The sequence below is a fragment of the Rhipicephalus microplus genome, chromosome 6 (assembly GCF_043290135.1).
Source record: "Rhipicephalus microplus isolate Deutch F79 chromosome 6, USDA_Rmic, whole genome shotgun sequence".
NCBI classification, from domain to species: domain Eukaryota; kingdom Metazoa; phylum Arthropoda; class Arachnida; order Ixodida; family Ixodidae; genus Rhipicephalus; species Rhipicephalus microplus.
In genome coordinates, this window is record NC_134705.1 from 73,575,189 (window position 1) to 73,598,624 (window position 23,436).

Consider the following 23,436-nt stretch of genomic DNA (forward strand, 5'->3'; position numbering starts at 1 on the left):
ATCCTTAAAACGTGTCAAGTTTTAAAACGCTGCTTGCATTACTTTCGGAGAAAAAAATGGATAATACGTAACTTATGTAACTTATTTTAAACTGTCGAGAAATTAGACATTTTTAAAAGCTGTTTTCTTAAGGTCTACAAACTTCAAGGTGCATGAATTCGTTCTTCATTAAACATGCAATTCAGGTAAAAAATATCTTCCTTGAAACAAAAAAATTTGTCTTTTAATAGCATCTGCAATTTTTGAAAATGAGAGGTGACGAAATTGGTGCCTCCGTGAAGGTCAAGTTTGATATTTCATTCTCGTAAGTTACGTCGTTAATCATAAAACGAAGTTGACGTTCGGGCTACCAGTTGAGAGGTGCAAAAAATATAACATACTCAATGAAATTTAAAATATCAACCTATGGACCCGTGTGGATCTCTCGTAGAATCACCCAGCTACATCCTACGGATGCTATCCTACGAAAAAGGAACCTGGTGATCTATAGATTTAACCTAAGTAATTGGCAACAATGTGACCAAATAAGAGAGAGGGAGTATATGTAAGGGACAAGGAGACGGCATAGAAGCTGATGGTACCAAATCCTATTCAGAAGATGGTATTTGAAATAAAAAAAATGGCCACCGGGAGGACATGCCATGCATGCAATGGCAAGATAACCGCTGTTCATTAGAAGCAGCAGTCTGGGTTCCAGGATAAAGCAAACGCACCAATGCGGGAAAGTTCGGTGCACCACTGAAATTTAGAAGCCTGCGACAACAACGTGGCATCTGGGAGCATAGGACAGCATTCATTGACAAAACATGAAAGAGGCCTATCGGCTTCGGTAGGCGAACACAAGCTGATGATAATGAGACCAATCTCCTTTCATTGAGAATTTTTCTTTCTCGCAGTAGAATTTCCTGGTTCCGAAGAGTACAGTTTCAGGCCTTGAAAGCCTCTTGGTAAAGAAGGAATCCTAAGTGGGCAAAACGGTAATTAGGATAAGCAGAGGTCTCGCAGCTGCCATTGATGTCCCACTCAGCTCAGTGAGACTACTGGGTCCACAAAGCTGGTCGACCAGACTCTGGCAGTTGGAGAAAAATAAGACAGCATTTATAGAGATATATATAGTCAGGCTAACATCGATCGATACCTAGAGATACCTAATAATAGTAACACAAAAAAACTGCTTCGGATGGCCTGCTGTGAGGATATACATGAGGATATATTTCCATTGTGATAAAAACCCTCCGTTATTCCAAATGATGCAGGTGAACACACAGTGGCTAATATTTTGGAATACTTATATCACGTTTGAGAGATCATGAGCAAAGTATTATCTGACCGAAACCGATGAAGCAAGATATCGGTGTGTTTATAATATTGCTACGTTCCATTTCCCAAGTTTTTGTTATCTTCCCAAAACACCACACGATTCTCAGCGCAAACCGCGCCTGCAGTTTTCGAGAAGGTTCCGGACTGTAGTAGATCATTTCGATAAGATCACGCCCACTAAGCGAACGGTACAGATTGTTCTGGAACCTACGCCACCGCCAGCGATAACGCTAGAGCATTCGATGGTAAGAGTATAAATGCCGACGCGCTTCGCCGCTTGTGAGTTGTTGATCGAAGACCAACGCTCAGTTCTCCGCTATCAGTCCGAAACTGCTATCTGTGCAAGACTGCTGCTGTAATTGGACTTTCCATTTACCGGGGCACAGGCTCGCCCAAATAAATAGTTAAATCCCAACACGAAGTCTCCTGTCTTCGGCCACGTCACGACCCCGTGATGTCTGGTGGAGGTGCTGCTTCGTTCATGTACCGGACGCGCCCGTCAAGCCGTGAACCCAGCCCACGTCGCGGAAAAGACACCGACCCCAACCAAGAGCAGCGAACAAGCCGCCGACAGCAAGGTCTCCCACCGGAGTACGGCCTTCTACAAGACAAGGCGCGGAAGACCAAGGCCATGACCTCGACTGCAGCGACAATGACAACCGGAGCGTCCCAGCCCGCGATCGTCATTTATCAACCCAGGGAACCACCAACGTTCCATGGGTCATCGTTTGAAGACCCGGAAACCTGGTTAGAAACATACGACCGTGTGGTCGCCCTCAACCACTGGGACAACGAAGAAAAGCTCCGTCGTGTGGACTTCTACCTGGAAGACACCGCAAGGACCTGGCTAGAGAATCGGGAGTCCACGCTCCGAACGCGGGATGTCTTCTGCGGCGCATTTCTGCAAACGTTCGCGAGCGTCGCTCGCAGAGAGAGGGCCGCTGCTCTACTAGAGACCCGGGTTCAGCTACCAAATGAAAATGTTGGAATTTTTACAGAGGAGATGACGCGCCTATTTCGTCACGCTGACACAGACATGTCTGAGGAGAAGAAAGTTCGTTTCCTCATGCGAGGGGTCAAACAGGAGCTCTTCGCGGGACTAATGAGGAATCCACCAAACACCGTCCAAGAATTAGCATCCGAGGCGACCACCATCGAAAAAACCCTGCACATGTGCACCAGACAGTATAATCGTCGCCTGACTCCAGAATGCGCTGCTGCTCAAGCCAGTGACTCCGACAACCTGCGTGAAATGATCCGAGCGATCGTGCGGGAAGAGCTGCGCAAACTGTTGCCTTCGGCGCAACTTCAAGTGGATTCAATCGCCGACATTGTGCGAGAAGAAGTTCGGCAATCGCATCGAATTCCCCAAACACTGCTGCCCGAGCCAGAAACTATGAGCTACGCCGCTGCACTGCGCCACAACGCTCCTCCCCGTCCACGCCGAAACGCCGCCCCGTGGCACTTCCGTCGCCAGATACCACCACCGCCACCACCCCCACCGACGTCATACCGTTCGCCAGCGGCCCAGCGCAGGGCGCCGAGGAAAACCGACGTTTGGTGCACCCCTGACCACCACCCACTGTGCTACCACTGCGGCGAGTCTGGGCACACTTACCGCCGTTGCCAGTACCGACAGATGGCACTGCGTGGCTTCGCCGTCGATGCACCACGTCCGCAGCCAGGGGAACGGCCACGTGACATTGCCGACTACCTGACAGGAACTCAATGGACACCACGAAGTCCTTCCCGTTCGCCATCGCCCAGCCGCCGCATGTCACCGTACCCCCGGCAGTACTCCGGCCAACGTGGGGCCGGTCTCCTAGCCCGTATCCGGGAAACTAAGGGCAGCAACCGGTGGAGGTGCGGTTGCTGTGCGACGAACTACCGAAGATGCTCCTCCGACGACGACGACGCGACGGAGCTTTCCGAACACAACGCCAACCAGGCAAAGCCCTGACAGCGAAAGCTCACTTACCGAAGGTGGCCTGACGACGCAACATAGAAGCAGCGGAACAAGCCGACACAGCCGTGACCCGACGCCACGCCCTAACTGTAATGCGAGACGGCGAACTAGCGACCTCGACGTTCTTATCGACTACCACAGTGTGACCGCTCTCGTCGATACTGGAACCGACTATTCTGTCATCAGTGGGTCATTCGCCGCGAAGTTAAAGAAAGTTAGGACAGCTTGGAAAGGCCCTGAAATTCGCACAGCTGGAGGTCATCTCGTAACGCCTGCAGGAATCTGCACAGCGAGAGTCACCATTAACGGCCATATTTATCCTACAGACTTCGTAGTCCTACAGCGTTGCTCGAGAGATGTCATCCTTGGTATGTACTTCTTATGCCTCCATGGTGCTGTCATCAACCTAAAAACAAAGTCGATAACGTTATCCGCAGAAGAAGCACTACTGCCGCGCACGCCGTCAGGACGCCATGCCTTGAACGTGCTGTAAGAACAAGTCACCATTCCGCCTCGCTCAAGCGTCATTATTTCAGTCGGCGCTCCTAAATCACCTGACTTGGAAGGCGTCGTTGAAGGCAGTCAGCATCTGTTGGTCACCCGAAATATTTGCATCGCAAGAGGAATTGCAGAGATGCGGGGAGGCAAAGCAACGGTTATGCTCACGAATTTCAGCGATGAGTACAAACATGTGAACAAAGGAACAACGGTCGCATACATCGAAGAAATTGTCGAAGCCACCAGTGCTTTCGCACTCGCCAATTCTGCGGAACCGGCTCAGAGGAACCAAGCCCCTCCCATAGCTTTCGACGTCAATCCCAGACTTCCGAAAGATAAGCAAGAACAGCTCAAGGCCCTGCTCCTGCAATACGAAGATTGCTTTTCGTCGTCATCGAAAATTCGGCAGACCCCAATCACGAAACATCGCATCATAACCGAAGAAAATGCCAGACCACTCCGTCAGAGCCCGTACAGGGTTTCGACGCGAGAACGTGAGGCCATGAAGAGACAAGTTGATGAAATGCTGCGGGATGACATTATCCAGCCGTCCAAGAGCCCATGGGCATCCCCCGTGATGTTAGTGAAGAAAAAGGATGGGACCCTACGTTTCTGCGTCGATTATCGTCGCCTGAGCAAAATCACAAGAAAGGACGAGTATCCTCTCCCACGAATAGACGACGCACTTGATCGGCTCCATAACGCCAAGTACTTTTTGTCAATGGACCTCAAGACGGGCTATTGGCAAATCGAAGTCGATGAAAGAGACCGAGAGAAGACGGCGTTTATAACACCGAACGGCCTCTTCGAGTTTAAGGTGATGCCCTTCGGCCTTTGCTCAGCGCCTGCAACTTTTCAACGCATTATGGATACAGTACTGGCAGGATTGAAGTGGAAGACTTGCCTTGTGTACTTTGACGACGTCGTCGTGTTTTCCTCTAGTTTCAACGAGCATCTTCGGCGCCTTGAAGCTGTACTTCAAGCCATCAAGACGTCCGGACTCACACTGAAGCCAGAAAAGTGCAGATTTGCGTATGAGGAGCTTTGTTTCTGGGGCACGTTGTCAGCAAGTCTGGAGTTCGTCTCGAACCACGAAAAACAGCCGCCATCGCCGACTTCCCGCCGCCCACTGACAAGAAGGCCGTGCGCCGATTTCTGGGCCTGTGCGCCTATTATAGGTGGTCCGTGAAAAACTTCGTCCGCATCGCCGATCCTCTCGCTAACCTTCCAAGGCCGACGTGGAATTCAAGTGGGAAACGCCACAGGAACACGCTTTCCAGGAGCTTAAACATCACCTCCAGACGCCTCCGTTACTTGCCCATTTTGACGATTTCACCGAGACAGAAATACATACTGACGCAAGCAGCGTAGGTCTTGGCGCCGTTCTTGTGCAGAGGGCTGACGGACTTCAAAGGGTTATTAGTTACGCCAGCTGATCGCTATCCAAAGCAGAAGCAAAGTATTCCACAACAGAAAAGGAGTGCCTCGCCATCATCTGGGCTACGTCGAAGTTTCGCTCCTACCTCTACGGCAGGCCCTTCAAAGTTGTGAGTGACCACCACGCCTTGTGTTGGCTAGCCACCTTGAAGGACCCTTCAGGTCGCCTCGCACGATGGAGCCTGAGACTTCAAGAATATGACATTACAGTCATTTACAAGTCCGGCAAAAACACTCCGATGCCGACTGTCTCTCTCATGCGCCTGTCGACCAACCGCTACCCGATGACCCGGATGACGACTACTTCTTGGGAACGATAACTACAGACGACTTCGCTGAACGACAGCGGGCTGAACCGGAACTGAAGGCCCTAATAGAATACCTCGAAGGCAGGACCACCGAAGTCCCTAAGGTATTCAAGCGCGCGCTTGCGTCGTTCTTCTTACGAAACGGTCTTCTACAAAAGAAAAACTTTTCACCGCTTCGAGCTAAGTACCTCATTGTGGTGCCTTCAACTCTGCGACCAGAACTCCTGCAGTCCCTGCACGACGATCCGACGGCAGGACAACTCGGTGTTTCTCGCATGCTCGCGAGGGTACAAGAAGGGTACTACTGGCCACGTCTTACCACCGACATCACTCGTTATGTGAGGACATGCCGGGACTGTCAGCGACGCAAGACACCGCCGACAAGGCCAGCGGGACTTCTGCAGCCAATTGATCCACCTTGCCGACCTTTCCAGCAGATTGGTATGGACCTACTAGGGCCGTTCCCGACGTCGGCTTTCGGAAACAAGTGGATCGTGGTAGCTACCGACTAGCTCACCCGCTACGCCGAGACAAAAGCCCTGCCAAAAGGCAGTGCATGCGAGGTAGCTAAGTTTTTCGTTCAAAATATCGTCCTACGTCACGGCGCGCCGCAGGTCCTTATCACCGACAGACGAACGGCATTCACTGCCGACTTGACTCAAGCGATCTTGGCATACAGCCAAACAAACCACCGCCGGACGACAGCATACCACCCGCAGACCAACGGCCTCACCGAGCGCCTTAACAAGACGATCGCCGACATGCTGTCAATGTACGTCGATGTAGAACACAAGACGTGAGACGCCATTCTTCCGTATGTGACCTTCGCATACAACACGGCGGTGCAGGACACGACGCAGATTTCTCCATACAAATTGGTCTACAGAAGGAGCCCGGCAACGATGCTCGATGCCATGTTACCCAACGTCACCGACGAAGAAATCCTCGATGTGAGCGAGTAACTTCAACGTGCCGAAGAAGCCCGACAACTTGCGCATCTCCGTATCAAGAATCAACAGACGACAGACAGCCACCATTACAACATTCGACGACGCTTCGTGGAATACCAGCCCGGTGAACGTGTTTGGGTGTGGAGGCCGATACGCCGACGTGGACTAAGTGAAAAGCTTCTGCGACGCTACTTCGGATCGTACAGGGTGGTTCGACGTCTCGGCCCACTTGATTACGAGGTTGTCCCCGACGGCATCACGAACTCTCAACGACGCCGATCGCGACCAGAAGTCGTGCATGTCGCGTGCCTCAAGCCGTTTCTTGCGCGTTAACAAACTGAAACAGTGTTTTTTTTTGTATTATTGTTTCATCGTAATTTATTCATTGTACTTTCTTGCATTATTATTGTACCTTCATCTTTAGTTAAAGCATTGGGACGATGCCTTTTTTCAGAGGGGGGGGGGGCAATGCCACGTTCCATTTCCCAAGTTTTTGTTATCGTCCCAAAACACCACACGATTCTCAGCGCAAACCGCGCCTGCAGTTTTCGAGAAGGTTCCGGACTGTAGTAGATCATTTCGATAAGATCACGCCCACTGTGCGAACGGTACAGATTGTTCTGGAACCTACGCCACCGCCAGCAATAACGCTAGAACATTCGATGGCAAGAGTATAAATGCCATTGCGCTTCGCCGCTTGTGAGTTGTTGATCGAAGGCCAACGCTCCATTCGCCGCTATCAGTCCGAGACTGCTATCTGTGCAAGACTGCTGCTGTAATTGGACTTTACGTTTACCGGGGCACAGGTTCGCCCAAATAAACAAATAAATCCCAACACGATACCTCCTGTCTTCGGCCACGTCACTACCCCGAGACAATACGGAGGCAGCAAATCTCCTCTCTCTTCCTCAGCATGCAGTAATATGATCAAGCAAGAACATGCAATTCTTTTTATAACAACCCTCCCTCTCCAATTTGGCGGTAGTCTCGCCGTAGTAGTTGAAAAATGAGCTGGTAGTAGCCGGCGGATCTAGCCTTATGCAAGGCTAGATCTACCGGCTGCGTTTACTATCCCTAACCTTAACATTCATCATTACAAGACGAATCGCCACAACCTAACCATGTCAACTTTACCATTGTTCAGATGTGGAAACAATCTCCTGCTGCGAATTTTTTTGTGTGTGTTGGTCTCTATACGTATTTTGAGGAAATTTGTTTTTCTTGTGTAGTTATCATGTGGTGCAAATCATTCAGTGCGCCTAAAATAAGAGACCAGTTGAACATTTTTCTTACAACTCACATATTGTTACGCACAAGGAGGACCAGGATGTATACGGCTGAAGGGGGCCGTTTATTTTGATCGCGAAGAGAATCGCCGGAGCACCACAACATGTTGATGATCACAGTGTCGTCGTCTTCTTTCTTCCTCCAGCTTGGGGCAGCCAGCATGTTCACCCATCTTCGTTTTCTTCCAAGGCATGCGTAACATTCCTCCCCTCGCAGACGAAGCCCGCCGGGCGAGGTAACCGATTCACCTTGGTGTGTACAACTTCAGTCGAACGACATGGACTGTTTGGGTTTTAGCGGCTCTTCTACCACTTCTCGTGAGGCGACCTATTGTGTATGTGACTTCCGTGATTTTGTTGAGAACGACAAACGGTCCGTCGTATGTAGCCAAGAACTTTTGGCATAACCCGCGTCTTCGTACCGGAGTCCACAGCCACACTAAGTCGCCTGGGTGGTAAGTTACAGGCCGGTGGCGGACGTCATAGCGTACCTTCGATTTTTCCTGTGATGCCAAAGTGCGTAGACGAGCAATACGACGCGCTTCTTCTGCAAGGCAGAGGATTTCGGTGACTGAGAGGTTCTCGTGCGCCGAGAATGGCAAACTGTGTCGAGTGTGTGCCGTGGCGGTCGTGCGTACATCCAGAAAACGGAGCTATAGCCTGTTGTCTCGTGCTTAGCGGTGTTGAACGCGTACGTTATAAATGGCAGCACGTCATCCCAGTTCTTGTGGTCGGATGCCACATACATAGAGAGCATGTTTACAATTGTTCGGTTGGTGCGCTCCGTGAGCCCATTTGTTTGCGGATGGTATGGCGACGAGTGACGAAGGCGGGACTCACTCAATCGAAGCAGCTCTTCTACTATGTCTGCCGTGAATTGTCGCCCAGGATCACTGATGATCACCTGAGGTGGGCCATGTCGAATGATAACGTGCTGCAGCAGGAACACAGAGACGTCGCTGGCAGTTGTGGTTGGTATGGCCGCCGTCTCGCAGTAGCACGTGAGGTAATCGACACATAAAATTATCCAGCGATTGCCCTTAGCCGACTTTGAAAAAGGGCCCATGAAATAAATGCCCACCTGTTGGAAAGGTGTGCTTGGAGGTGGCAAGGGCTGTAGAAGACCAGCCGGAGCAGTAGACGGGCGTTCGTGGCGTTGACACTGTGTGCAGCTGGCCACATACGCCTTGACTGACTGTCGCATTCCTGGCCAATAAAAGCGTTCCTTAGCACGGTAAAGCGTCCGCGCAGAACATAAATGTACGGACGTAGGATCGTCGTGCATCACACCTAAAATCGCTGTCCGAAGGGTTTCTGGCACTACCAGGAGGAAACGTGCGCCAGTGCTGGAAAAGTTCTTCTTATATAGGAGTCCGTTGCGTACACTGAAATGGCATGCCGTAGGAGCTGTGCAAAGCGATGATAGCCTGGTGTCCTTTCGCTGTTCATCTTTGAAAGTACTGAGGTCGGGAAACTTTGGTGACACAGAAGCTACGAGGTGATCGAGGTCATCGGCGTCACACTCTGTAGTGCTCAGTGGCTTGCGCGAAAGGCAATGTGCGTCGGCGTGTCGTCGACCACTTTTGTACGAGACTATGAAGTTATACTCTTGGAGCCGAAGTGCCCAGCGCGCTAGACGGCCGCAAGGATCCCGAAGGTTGACGAGCCAACACAATGAGTGGTGGTCGGTGACGACTGTAAAAGGGCGGCCTTATAAGTAAGACCGAAACCTCTGAATTGCAAATACTATCGCGAGGCATTGTTGTTCTGTGACAGTGTAATTCTCCTCGGGCCTACTCAAGGAGCGACTTGCGTATGAAATCACGTGCTCGCGAATACCATAGCGTTGAACTAGGACGGCACCCATTCCTATGCCGCTGGCATCTGTGTGCAGTTCGGTTGGAGCTGATGGGTTGAAGTGTTGAAGAACAGGCCGCGACGTCAGGAGGAACTTCAGTTGACGAAACGAGGAGTCGCACTCCGGAGTCCACTCGAAGGGAGTATTCTTCCATAGCAAACATGTCAGCGGATACGCGACATCGGCAAATTTAGGTATAAAGCGGCAAAAATAGGAGCAAAGCCCCCAAAAACTGCGGAGCTCCTTCACAGAGCGCGGCACATTGAATGCTTCAACGGCTGCTGTCTTCTGGGGATCTCGACGGATGCCCTCCTGATCGACTAGGTGCCCGAGAACAAGTGTTTGTCGGTGTCCGAAGTGGCATTTCTTTCAGTTAAGAACAAGGCCAGCGTTTCTTATGCAAGTCAGTACAGTATCCAGACGTGAATTGTGTTCGCTGAAGGTGCGGCCAAAGATGACGACGTCGTCGAGATAGCACATGCAAATGCATGTGCTATCATGCATGCGTAACAATATGTTAAGAACAAGCACACACTGCAAATGTGTTATTTCCTTATGCAGACGCACTCTGTAGAAGTCACTATACAGCCAGCAATCCTGCAACGAGTAGAGAAAAACAAAATATTGCCGAAGGCAGGCAAAAGAAATATGAAGCAAAAGTTTTGTGAACGAGAGAAGTAACACACATTTACAAAAGTTGTTTGATTTACAATGTGACGTACTATCCTGCGCAACAAGACGTCCTTGAACTGTTAGAATAAGAAGTGAAATTCTTGAACACGGTGTGTAGGTGGAGTAAACGCGTCCACTCTCTTGTATTCTTCAAGGCTGTAACGAGACCACTTGGCGAAGAAGAGAAGACTGCTAGTTGAAACGGTGAAACCAACGAGAACCCATGTTCAAGAACTTCCAATCTCGTCAAGCTTCCGGGGAAGTAAAGCAAGCTCGCGAGGGGTTGTTGAAAAGAGACCTCGATGTTGCGCCGTGGGACATCTGAGCCCGAGTCGCATTAAATGTTGCCAGACATTCAACAAAATCGTATCCATCCATTCATTGGTAATTGAATTTTGCTCTGAAATTTTGTCACTGTTGGGTATAAATTGATGAATGCAGCTCAGAGCCGCAAACAATGAGAACTTTCTGGCTAATCTACACATTTCTTTTTTTTTCGCACTTAAGTCTTTTTGTTCAATATAAAAAAGTGGGGCATTGGCTTGTGTTCATGAGTGAGGAAGAAAGAGGCGGAGCTAGCTCACCTTGGTGATCGGCCAAGAAGTGAAATGGCATTATTACGTATTGCATTACATTTACACGATAGGTATAATGCTTTTAGCTTGTATTTCAGACAGTTAAGTAAACCTGATGGGCACAATTTTGAACAACTTAGTTAATTCTGACGTTGTTGAAATGACAATGAATTTGAAATACCAGACTAAGATGGTACTCGTTGAGTAGTTATACTTAAATTGCACACATTAAATGCACCCTACGGCAGTACCCCAAGCCTGAGGCAAGGAAGCTTAAAATATTTACCTATATATAATACAGGCCAAACAAATAAACAAACAAGGAGGTAGTCCTCACGGAGTAAAGAGTGTCTTCTAGTGCTACGACTATGGGTCCTCGTTCTTTACACTATTTCCCACTTCGAAAAAGAGCATAAAATACACAAGTTGAAGCATTGAATAACTTTTGTTAGTGCTTCTTGATACCATTTTTTTTTGGGGGGGGGGTGGTTAGGAACTACGAAAACGACACCTTCTATGAAAAGAAGCTGTCAGAAAATTTGTAGGTGAAAAGTTTAGCTGGATGATTTATTCTCTGCATGAGGAAACGTCAGTACTGCATATTCAAGTTAGCCAAGAAATTAATGCGAGAAGGTGCTGAACGCTCAAACAACTATGCTGTTTCAAAATTCCATAAAAATGAGCAGGTCTAGGTCATTTTAATTTGTTTACAAATAGACCAGTTTTCCTTTCGGGCACCCATGCGATAACGTCCAATCTCTAGTTTTCTTCTAATGGGTTCAGTCACACTATCACGAGCCAGGCAACCTACAGAATTGAGACACAAAAAAGAAAAGCGAAGTGCTGCCGACCATAGATTAGAGGCTACAAACAAACAAACAAACAAACAAACAGCAACGGTGAGGTTATCGCTACCTTTTTAGTGAAGCTTCCCAGGGCTCTGCATATACAAATAGCGAATTTAGTCTCACATCTTTAAACACATCTTCACATTGTTTTAAGTCCTCAGTGCAGCTATTTTTCGCTATTATCGCAGCTTCAAGTGGATTTTCGGATATGCCTGCTCCTATGGAAGACACTGGTTTTGAACAAAAGACACCCGCTGCAGCCGCCGGCCCTCCTTCATCCAAGCCGAATGGGTCCGTCAAACAGATGCCGGCTCCCGTGGAGGACACTGGCCTTCAGCAGAAGACACCCGCTGCAGCCGCAGGCCCAGCTTCGTCCGAGCCAAACGCATCTGTGAAACAAATGCCGGCTCTTGTGGAAGACACTGGCCTTGAGCGAAAAACAACCGCGGCAGCCGCAGGCCCCACTTCATCCGAGCCGGATGCGTCCGTGAAACGATTGTCGGCTTCCGTGGAGGACACTAGCCTTGAGCGGAAGACACCCGCTGCAGCCGTAGGCCCCACTTCGGCCGACTCGAATGCGTTCGTGAAGCAGCACAGAAGCGGTATGAAGCCCTCCCGTAACCACGAGATCGCCACATCTGCGTCAGCGAAAGATCAGAATAAGCCTCACTTTTACGCTCTAAAGGTGTTCACAAAAGCACCACAAAAACAGGTGTGCATATCGCAGGATACAATAATTCGGTATGTAGATTTACACCGGTGTCACACTGGCACTTTTAATCGCGCTAAGGGTGATCCAAACGAGTTGTCTTAATCGCGATCAACAATATTTATTTATTTATTTATTTACAGGTACCTCAAAGACCCCAATGAGTGGGGTTTTACATGAGGGGTGTTGAAGCACGAAAGTTACACAACTGATCAACAAACAAAAAAAAAACAAAGAAAGAAAACGAAAACTGCACGGGCGTATCACGGAAGGGTATCAAGCACGCTCTGTTAATAAAAAGCATACTATGCCAACCAACGAAGCATACCAACGAAGCATAAAAAGCATACAATGCCAACCAGCGAAGCAGATAACACCACTAAGGATAATCGCATGCATGACACAAAAATAATCAGTACAGAAGTTTTTCAACGGCAGCTTTGAACAGAGTCGGGTTTGTTTTGGTGACGACACTTTCAGGAAGGCTGTTCCATTCGGTGGCTGTCAGAACAGGAAATGAATTTAGATAGGCGGTCGTGCGTGCACGAGGTGGGCATACTGCTTTTGAGTGGTTGAGGCGATTCGATGGGTGGTGAGCAGTTTTTATGTGGAGGCTTTCGCATGATAACGAGTTGTAGAATTTGTGGAAGAGGCAAAATTGTGCTACGTTACGTCTGAGACTTGGCAATTTAGCTTTACGTTTAAGAAGTGTTACGCTTGTGTGGTATGAATAATCGGAAAAGATGAATCTGGCCACACGGTTCTTAACGGATTCAAGGATGGTACTTGAGTTAGCTTCTGGTAAGTCCCAGACTGCACACGCGAATTCCAGCTTTGGGCGAATAAGCGTTTCGTAGGCCAATAATTTTACTGTGGACGGAGCCAGGTTAATGTTACGACGGAGGAAGCCCAGCGCGCGATTCGCGTCACTGGTAATGTGATTTATGTGGGATCACCATGTAAGGTCATGAGAAATAAGAAGACCTAGATATTTAGTGGACGAGACAGGAAATATAGCGGAGCCACTTAAAAATTATTTGTACGTGGAATAGGAGTGACGCCTGTGGAATGACATGATGGATGTTTTGTGAACGTTTAGCACCATGAGCCATTTGTTGCACCATTCGTCTATCTTCCTTAGGTCTTGCTGGAGTGCTGCGTTATCACTGGGATCGATAATGGGGCGATGAATGACGCAGTCGTCCGCGAACAACCGACTGCTTGAAGAAATATTGTCTGGTAGGTCGTTAATGTATATGAGAAAAAGTAAGGGCCCGAGGACCATCCCTTGAGGAACTCCTAATAGGACAGGAGATAAGGATGAAGAACTGTTGTTAGCGTAGACAAACTGCTGTCGGTTAGTTAAAAAGATTGAAAGCCATGCAAATACATGTTTGTCAAGGTTTAAATGTGAAAGTTCAGATAGCAAACGCTTGTGGGGAACTTTGTCGAAGGCCTTCTCGAAATCTATGAAAATAGCATCGACGGGGACGTTAATGTCCAATTTAGAATTAATGTCACTTAGGAAGAGTGCCAATTGAGTGTCGCAGGAGAGACCTTTTTGGAAGCCATGTTGATTGGGATGAAAGAACTTTGCGGATTTCAGAAAGCTAGCTATGTGCGTGTAAATGATATGTTCCATTATTTTAGAGCAAACACATGTAAGAGAGATTGAACGAAACGCGTTATCTGAGGCTTTCTTGGGGACAGGTACCACTTTTCCTGTTTTACAATCTTGGGGAACAGAACCTGTTGAGAGGGACTGCTGGAAGATATGGCTAAGAATGATGCTAGAGAGGTGTTTGGTGTTTTTAAGAATTTTTGCATTTATGCCGTCGACGCCTGAGGCCGAAGATAGCTTCAGGGAGTCAATGACGTTTGAGATGCCGTGTGGTTGGAATGTAATGCTGGGCACGATGGAGTGCAATTTAGTAGAAAGGGACAGAGGGCCGTCGTCTGGCTCGCGGATCAATACTGAGCAGAATGTGGAGTTAAGGGACTCGGCAACCTTGCAGTCAGGAATAGCAGTTCCTGAGGAGTGAAGCAAGGAAACTGTAGGGTTTACGTGTTTGTGGTTAATGGTCCTCCAGAACTGCTTAGGGTTAGTGTGAATCAGAGCTGGCAGTGTCGACGAGAAGAATGTGCGTTTGGATTTAGACAGGAGTGAATTGAACGTTTTCGATGTTGCTCGATATTTATCCCATGTGCGTGGGTCGGTGGATGTTTTTGCCGCTCTAAATTGCCTATTTCTTTTTCTTTTGAGCCGTTTTAAAGTAACGCTGAACCATGGGGATGCGATCCGCTCTGTTATCGTTTTTATAGCTATGTATTTTGCAATCAGACGTTGCGTTTTATACTTAAAGATTGACCAATTTGTTTCAACCGAGCGAGTTTCGAAATCCAACAAGAACGAATCGCAAAAGAGGCTCAGTTCAGCGTTCATATCGAGATAATCACCTTTATCGTAAAGTGTTATTGTTTTCGATAATTACGGTGGGCGTTTGTGTGGGCAATGAAACGTACCATGAATGATAGCATGGTCACTGATACCATCCAGATAGGTGAGTGGGGAGAAACTATCGGGGTGAGAAGCAACAACCAGGTCAAGTAGATTGTTCGAGTGGTTTGTAGTTCTTGTGGGTGATGTGACCAACTGCGAAAGCCCGAACGAAAGACACGTGTTTATGAAATCGCTTTCGACGCTTTTGTGCGCCGGCGTGATAGCGGGGTTGCACCAGTCAATAGCCGGAAGGTTAAAATCCCCCAAAATTGCAATACGCGTGTTGGGGTGTAGGGTTGAGACCAACTGCAACGCGTCGTGGAAATTGAGTACGAAGGAGGCGTCGGCATCTGGGGGGCGATAGCATACGCCAATTATGACAGGAGGATACGCAGCTGTGCATCGAATAAACAGTATTCCGAGTGGGGAACTAATGACAACACGACAGTACTGCAAACTACGATGGGCACCCAACAAGACACCACCGCCTCGCCTGTTTATTCGATCACATCGGAAGACGTCGAAATCTGGGAAATAGAGCTGTACGTCTGCATTACTTATAGAGGGGTTTAGCCATGTTTCCGTAAGAATTACGAAATTGGAGTCGGTTGAGGTAACGACGTTGCTTAGTTGGTCCCTTTTGGGAATCAGGCTACGAATGTTAGTAAGAATGAATGATATGATACTGTTAATGGAACTGGGAGTTGTGTTTGCTAACCACTACGCATCGCACTGCACAACCTTTTCGCTACTGTGGTCATAGAAGTAGGTGACGTCACCTATCTTTAATTTATCATGCCATAGCTTGTAGCAGGTCCCTTGTGCTTTGCCAAATTCAACCAACTTCTTGCGGGACACGCGTGTATTAGGCGAAAAATCTTCAGAAATAGCAACATACGAGTCCTTAAATTTCCGGCTGGCACTAAGAACCTTATCGTTGAAATAGGCGAAATTCAAAATTATCGGCCTTATTTTAGCCGGGTGAAATGTGCCCAGCCTGTGCGCACGCTCGATGTCCCGTGGTTGGATGTTTAACTTTAGTACGGCTGAACAGTGACTAATAACCTTTTCTTCAGACTGCGCCCACGTTTCGCCTGCACGGTCGACTAGCCCAAAAAACAGCAGGTTTTGGCGACGAGCCCTGTCTTCAGAATAGTCGAGACGGGACGACAAATGAGAAATTTGTTTTGCGTTCATCTCGGCTAGATGCTCGATTTCCTCTACCTGGGTTTTAATGCTCACAAGGGACGCGCAGTCTCCCTCGATTTTAGCTAGACGTACCTTAATGTCCGCGAACATGGTATCGGTTTCGTCGAGTTTGGCTTTCATGAATCTCATTTCGCTTAACAGTGTTGACTGGCCGTTTTTTGAGTTCATTAAGAATTGCGGCTATATCACATGGTTCATCAGCGGAAGGGGCACCTTTTATTGGAGGGCCGGGGTTCTCTTCTACATCTCCGCATAACATCAATAAATCCAACAAAACAAGACCGCAATCAAAAGCGATAGAAGAACAACACTGTGGGCTCGGAAGCACAAGCAAGGCAGGATAACGCGTGCGTCGCACGAACAAAGAACAATTGTTGGGTACCTGCATGAGAAAGACGGTATTCCGGTGAGCCCAAGCCATCGCTCGCATGCCGCCGAGCCCACTGAAATGGGCGCCGGTCCGGGGATGCTTTTTATAGGCTTCGGGCGTTGTCGATGGCAATCCGATCTCGCTTGGCCATTTGTAGAGCATGCGCAGGGCAGGGGGCAGCCAGGTTGACGCGTTTTCCACAGAACAGCGACGTTGCAGCACGTGCCAGAATCGGAGATTGCTGAACTGGTTGTCAGGCGGAACCGGAATTTCCGACGAAGGCACGTGGCGTCCCAGTATCGCGTTGATGGCGCAGCCGGGGGTATCCTTGGGCAGGGCCGGGGAGCAGGTCAAGAACAGAAGCTGCATGACAAAGACGGTATTCCGGTGAGCCCAAGCCATCGCTCGCGTGCCGCCGAGCCCACTCACCACTGCTACACGGCCCAAGCCGTGTAGCAGTGGTGAGTGGGCTTGGCGGCACGCGAGGATTGTGACCACTGCTACACGGCCCAAGCTAATCCGGTTCGAGCTTGGGTCAGATGAAGTGCTCCAGGTGGCAATTTCGTGCCGTAAAACGTGCCACTGATAAAACTTAACGTACGGTATGTCTATAGATTCCTTTATCAATAATGTTATTCGTGCAAGAACCACTCGAACGTCAAAAACTTTGCAGGCCACTGCGATAGTAATTTCATAAAACCATCACTCGATAAAATTTTCCTAGCACGAACCTGTATTGCTCTGTGAGATTCTTAACCTTCACTTTTTTTTCTGATGGCCCCCGCTCGTAGCCGTGAAGTGGCAGCGAAGCGTAAATCTTGTTGTACCCGCCAGTGTTTCACTTCTGGTGCCTAAAGTCTGTTTCAGTCGCTGCTGGTAGCGGTAAATTGCTGCAAAGATCTTTTCATTCGACCACGAAGTTCGCGTACGATGCGACGTAGTCGAAAGGCTTGCGAACCTCATAATCAGTTTGCTTCTAGGTGTGGCAACAGCTCCGAAGAAGCGAGAGTGGAACTAAGCGCTGAAGGACACGGTTGACTGCTCATCGTCTGCTTGCCGTCTGCTTTCCCCTAACTACATGCGGTCCATGCGAATCCTAAATTATGCAATACGTCAGGTATTGTTTCAATTCAAACAGTTTAAAGTTTTTATTTTCATAAACATCTAGCTGTTGTAAAGCGTTTTTATCGAACTATGCTCGATTTTCTTGTATAAGGTGCTTTCAACAAGCTCAGCTAGGGGGTGCTGACGGGAGCAAAATCGCGATCTCACAGGGAGATCGCGATGCGCGGATCGTGATAGTCTTGATTCCGATCACGCCTGATCCTGATTAAAAGTGACCATGCAGCAGCACCTAATCTGGATTGTGGTTAATCCGGATCGACACTGATCGCGAATAAAAGTGCCCGTGTGACACAAGTATTACCCAGCGTAAGCTAACGAAAGCGGTTATGGTTTTGCTTGGGTGAAATACCAACTCAAACAGTGTTTATTCAAATATCCGGTGTCATAGCATTAATTTAAGCATCTTTGGCGCCATTAACGCTTATCGCGAGTTCTGTTAGTCGATGCAATTCTGTGGCCGCGATATGAATGTTGAGACATCGTTCGCCATTTCCAGCACAATCCCTGGCATGTTCGCGCAATTTTTTCAACACGTAGCTTCCAGCTTTTCTCATGTGGTGCAGTAGCTGCTGGGAAGCACTTGTTAAGTTGGTGTTTGTAAAAGACGCAAGATAACTCTGGAGCGAATCCATACTGTCAAAACACCAGAGTACCAAGCAGGTACCCATGTCGTCTTTTGTTTCTTCTGGATTGAATGTGCTCCTCAAGATGGCGATTAGCTCTATGTCAAGTTCACATAAAAGATGCTCACGTGGTCGTATCAAGTGAGGTTGTGTGGTCCTTCAAACAGGGTACTCAGTTTTTAACAGCACAGAAAGCCCACCCACACGTGCAAACTCTTTCTTTACAACAGTGACACAGCCTATTTGGGCACGATATTAAACTCGCCGAGATGTAAAGCGTGCGCTGCAGCTGGGCACAACTTCTTATTCGCTGCAGCTATATACAATGAAACACGTGCTCTGATGGTTTGCTCCGTCTCTTTCGGGCTATTTTCTCGCCGTGTATACGGTCTTCTTTGCCTCTTTTGTGGTGAGATTAGAGACCAGTAGCATTTTGATGACGTACAACACAAGCCCACTAAAGAAGGATAACGGTGAGCCAAAGAAGATAAAAGAAGAGAAATGCTTCGAAATGTTATCACCAATTTAACTTAGCGGTAATTGACATATTAATAAGCCTTTTAGGGGCGAAGCTTCTTTAAGCGGCACCCGTTTCTTCCTCGTAGTCGTAGTCGTAGTGTGTAACTAGTGTTAAATTTTGACCTGCAAGGTGGTGCTGGTAGAGATTTCTCCTGTGCTTTATTGAACAATAAAAAATCCGCGGCGTTCGCGTTAATTAAAAGCCGAATGCTCCTGTCTCTCATTTTCCATTAGCAGCCAATGGCATGTACATTGAGCACTATCTGACAGGAAAAGGTTGCTACGTTACACTCGCTGGGCATAACCTCCTTGGTTTTAGAAAGGTTTAGCGAGCGTTGGGCCGCAGTGCCATAATTACAGTGAACTAGTATATATCACGAACTCGAGGTGGTTAAAGGTGGGACGTAGACTCGAAGCTCAAGCCGTAAGAAAGTGTGCGTGTGCCACCTCTCGTTTATTCCTTGGAATGTCCCCTGGATGGCGGTGCTTCTATGTGGGGAATATGTGATGAAAAGATGCGAGATGGTGGTACTTGGAGTGTTGAATAGATGGACGAACGGACAGGCAGACAGATGCATGCATGGACGCATGAACAGATGCAGAGGCGGATGCATGGACGAATATAAGGAAGGACGCACGAACAAACGCACGCACGGACGGGTGGATGGACGCACGGATGGTCACAAAGACGGAGGCATGGACGGACGGAACCAAGAATGAATAGATGGACGAATGCTTCGCTCCACTCTCCATTATTCACTGCGTGGTTATGCTGACAAATTTTTAAGCTCCAGAATTGACTACATCTTTAGTGTATCATCGAAAATGCGAAGGTATTCATCACTAAACAGATACCAATAGTTTAATTATTCTCAAGAGAATGTTTTGCATAACCGCAATTTATTGCAATACGTTCATTACTTCAACTGCCATCATTTACATCGATCGTTCGAATGGTGCTGTCATTGTTGTTTTGTATGCTTCGTGTGCCCAACGAGCAAATTGATCATTCGTGAAGACTTTTTCTCATCCGCGTGATCACACTGCGATTGCTGGTTAGTACGCAACACACTGATTTGATATAGATGTTAAAACGAATCTGCGTAAGCTGGTGTTCATGAGAGCATTTATTTCACACATATAGTCTGTTCAGCTGAAAATCTTGAGAACTCATATACAGTTTATAATCTTTATGGTGGTGTACCTACTGTGTGTCGCTATGCCAGGCGTTTAGTAAAAATGGTAGACATGAAGTTTCTACAGCAGAGCTGTTGGATATGGTGCAACTCCATTTTTGCAACACGAAAGTTCTTTTTGCCGGAGCCAACCACGGCTCCATGATCTATTTGCGTCAAACATATGACGTTATAGAATATCTACTAATATACTACATAAAAAAACAAGAAGAATTGTTCCGCAGTGGGGAGTCGAACCAGCGACGTCACGCTCTCTTTCTCGCCGCGCTATCTTCTATGCGACATAGTGATATTTTTATATGTACTAAGCCAGAGAGCGACCTTTCTCCGACATCTTAACGCTTAGCCATTTATACACTTCATGTACCGCTGGTGCTCCCCGGAACTCGACAACTTCAGTGCATTTCCATGTTCAGCAGCGACATGGCACAACGGGCGCGTGGTGCGCGCGTGCCATGCTACCCCACCCAGCGCGGGATAGCATGGCACGTAGCGTGGTCAAAGTGCGTATAGATGTTATCTCGCGTGGTGGCTCACTCAAGTGTGCGTTATCTCGGAATTCGGGCGTTTTGTACCACTTGTCTTCACAGCGAGGGTGTCATTTGAGGTTACAGAAGTTAGAGTACGAACGTCATTTCGCTCACTGCCGCAGCCGCGTTTGCGAAAGGAGTGTGGTGCTCACACGCGAAGTAGGAATTGTGGACGCTGTTTGCGCTCGTCCTAAATGTACCTGTCCGTTATTTTGAGCGTCTTTGTTTTCGTCTGAGCAGGGTGCTTTAAGCGTCGAGCTGTGACAATTGTTTGTCCGCACTTGTCCTGCGTATGCTCGTTTCGTGCGTGCTTTGTGCTTGAGGTGTGCACTGCAAGTTTTCAGCTGCTTGTCGTTCTTTGCGTGACATTGCGATTTGCTACTGCAGCATTCATTCCATCGCCTTTGAGGCGAAACAATGCACAGTGAGTGTTCCATCACCTCTTCGAGGGCATTTTTACTATCGTGTTGAACCAATTCCTAAAAATAGGGATCAATTACGTTGATTCGTGCCTGCTTTTTTAAAACAAAAACTCTGATGCCTTGTTAATTGTAGCTGAGGAATTATTTTTGATGTGCTAATTCTTCCAGTAGTCCAGAGAACGCAGGCGGTTAAAGAGTTTAATGCTTTAAATTGACAATCGGGCAAATCCCTTGTAAACACCCATGCCATGGAAACAATATTTCAATAAATTGTTAAAAAGTAGTTACTAAGAGTTGCGACTTGTGAGGCGAGTTAATGTGCACAGGAATAATAATAATAATAATAATAATAATAATAATAATATTAATAATAATAATAATAATAATAATAATAATAATAATAATAATAATAATAATAATAATAATAATAATAATAACATTATTATTATTATTATTATTATTATTATTATTATTATTATTATTATTATTATTATTATTATTATTATTATTATTATTATTATTATTATTATTATTATTATTATTATTATTATTATTATTATTATTATTATTATTATTATTATTATTATTATGTGATAATATTGTCTGGGGTTTAAGCATCTGAAAAATCAACATAATATTACGAGAGACGCCGTGGTAGAGAGCGCCGGAAATATTGACCACCTGGGGTTCTCTCGCGTGCATCTAAATACAGGGGCCTCAAACATTTTAGCCTTCATCAAAAATGCATCCACCATGACCTGTACTCGATCCCGTGACTTTCGTGTCAGCAGTTGAGCACAATCGCCATCAGACTACCATGGCACTTCATTGGCATTGTTGTCATTCCCATGTGAGCAGCTGCCTACAGCTAGAGCGCCCGAGGTGTAGTGTGCTTGTGAAGGAGACGAACACAGAGACTGTAGGACACCCGTCGGCACAACTTCACCACGTGAAATATTCTTTAGTTTTGCTTGATGATACTGCATTGTAGCACCACTAGGCAAAATAGAGTTGAGCCTAGAGCCTATATTAGTTCACACATGTCCAGCGATAAGCGGTTGCGATGCTTATCATATCATGTATGTGAATAATTTGTAATAGGTAAACACATGATGTCACTCAAGTGTTGTAACTCTAGCTTATCCTAGCATGCTTTTGAACTTACCGAGTGAATAGGCCTCTGCAGATGTCCAACTGTTGATAATTTAGCACCAGGAAGTCATCGGTTTCGAAAAACGTTTATCGTTGGTACACAGAATCATCTGTGCTGCGTAAACTTTGAAATGCACTGACATTGTTTTTGTTATCTCGAGGATCGCCAGGTCCAAGGAGGGCGGTGGCGCAACTTCGTCAAAGAAGTCGAAAAATTCCAAACACCTGCAGAAGGACACCGCAGATCTCTCGGCAAAGGATGAGCGGGAACTTGCCGAGCCTTACTCGCCACCAATCGTAATGTCTCTCGCCGCATCTCCCGAAAAGGCGCTTGACCCTTCCAATTTGAGTGCGGCCACTGTCGAGCTACCAGGTACCTGCAGCCCGCTCAGGACACATCCAACGCCTGCAGCTGTAAGAACCCATGTATGCTTCCTGTTGAGTTGTCGTTTATAGCATTCGCACTTCTTAGCTTGAAATTACGGCTCTGGCTGGGTGAATCATATTGACACTTCGCAGCATTTTCGCCATCACCGTGATGTCCATTGCAAAATCCACACAGCTAGCATAGTTTTTTCAGGAGTATGTTATGTGTGCTAGTCAACGCGTGACCTCACTGCCAACGTTCGCGGTTTAAACAGAGATGAAGTGCCAGCTTTCATCACTCGAAAGGCCCGTGGTAAAAGGAGAGGGGGGAGATACAGCGTCGCTGCAGCAGAATATTCGTAGTTCAGAGGCAAACAGCAGGCCGCTCACTCCCTCCTTCCAGTTGTGTTGTCGTCACGAGATATTTGTTTAGCCATAAGTGACGCAATGGCTTTTCTCGCTGCAGCAGCTGCGTTTGCACGGTGCTTTGCTAATTTAAATATTTTGCGCATTTCGATTTATGGCTGTCCCGTTGATTGATCAACGTTGCACCCGCCACAGTGGTGGACAGGTGGCGCTCCCCCAAAAGTACTGGAATTTATTTCTAGTTTGGGCGGCCAAATTTTCTACAGAGGTGGAAATACTCGAGACCCGTTTACCTATACATTTGGGTACACGCTAAACGACCTTACGTAGTCGAAACTTACTACAACCTCCAACGTGCTGTTCTTTTTAATGATATTCTGGTTTCGGGATGTTAAAATCTGCCAATTAATAATATTACGCTTCAACCTTGTGGCTAATCTATTATTTTTGTTCATTTTAACGGAAAGTCATTTCGTTGTGGAAAAAACGTTTCAACCTGAAAGCTCCACAAGATTTTATGTAGCAGTAACTTATCATATTCTTTTGAATTATATATTTTATATAGAACACGTCATTTTATTAGGAACACAATGCAGCAAAGAAGTACAATATTAATTGGCCATATATAAAT

At 47.2% G+C, this 23,436-nt stretch overlaps 1 protein-coding gene across 8 annotated transcripts in view; it reads left to right on the plus strand.

Moving 5' to 3' along the window:
• The window catches only part of LOC142765308 (uncharacterized), a 125,320-nt gene that overhangs the window by 53,575 nt on the left and 48,309 nt on the right, over positions 1-23,436 (plus strand). For 2 of the 8 annotated variants that reach the window (XM_075866067.1, XM_075866070.1), the window contains one exon: positions 22,244-22,374. The exons of 4 other annotated variants lie outside the window; for them this stretch is intronic. In XM_075866067.1, the coding sequence (XP_075722182.1) occupies positions 22,244-22,336 (93 nt within the window). In that variant the 3' untranslated portion in view covers positions 22,337-22,374. Of the gene's footprint in view, positions 1-22,234; positions 22,488-23,436 lie in introns of those variants that run through there. 2 more of the 8 variants (XM_075866066.1, XM_075866069.1) reach the window with 2 other exon arrangements.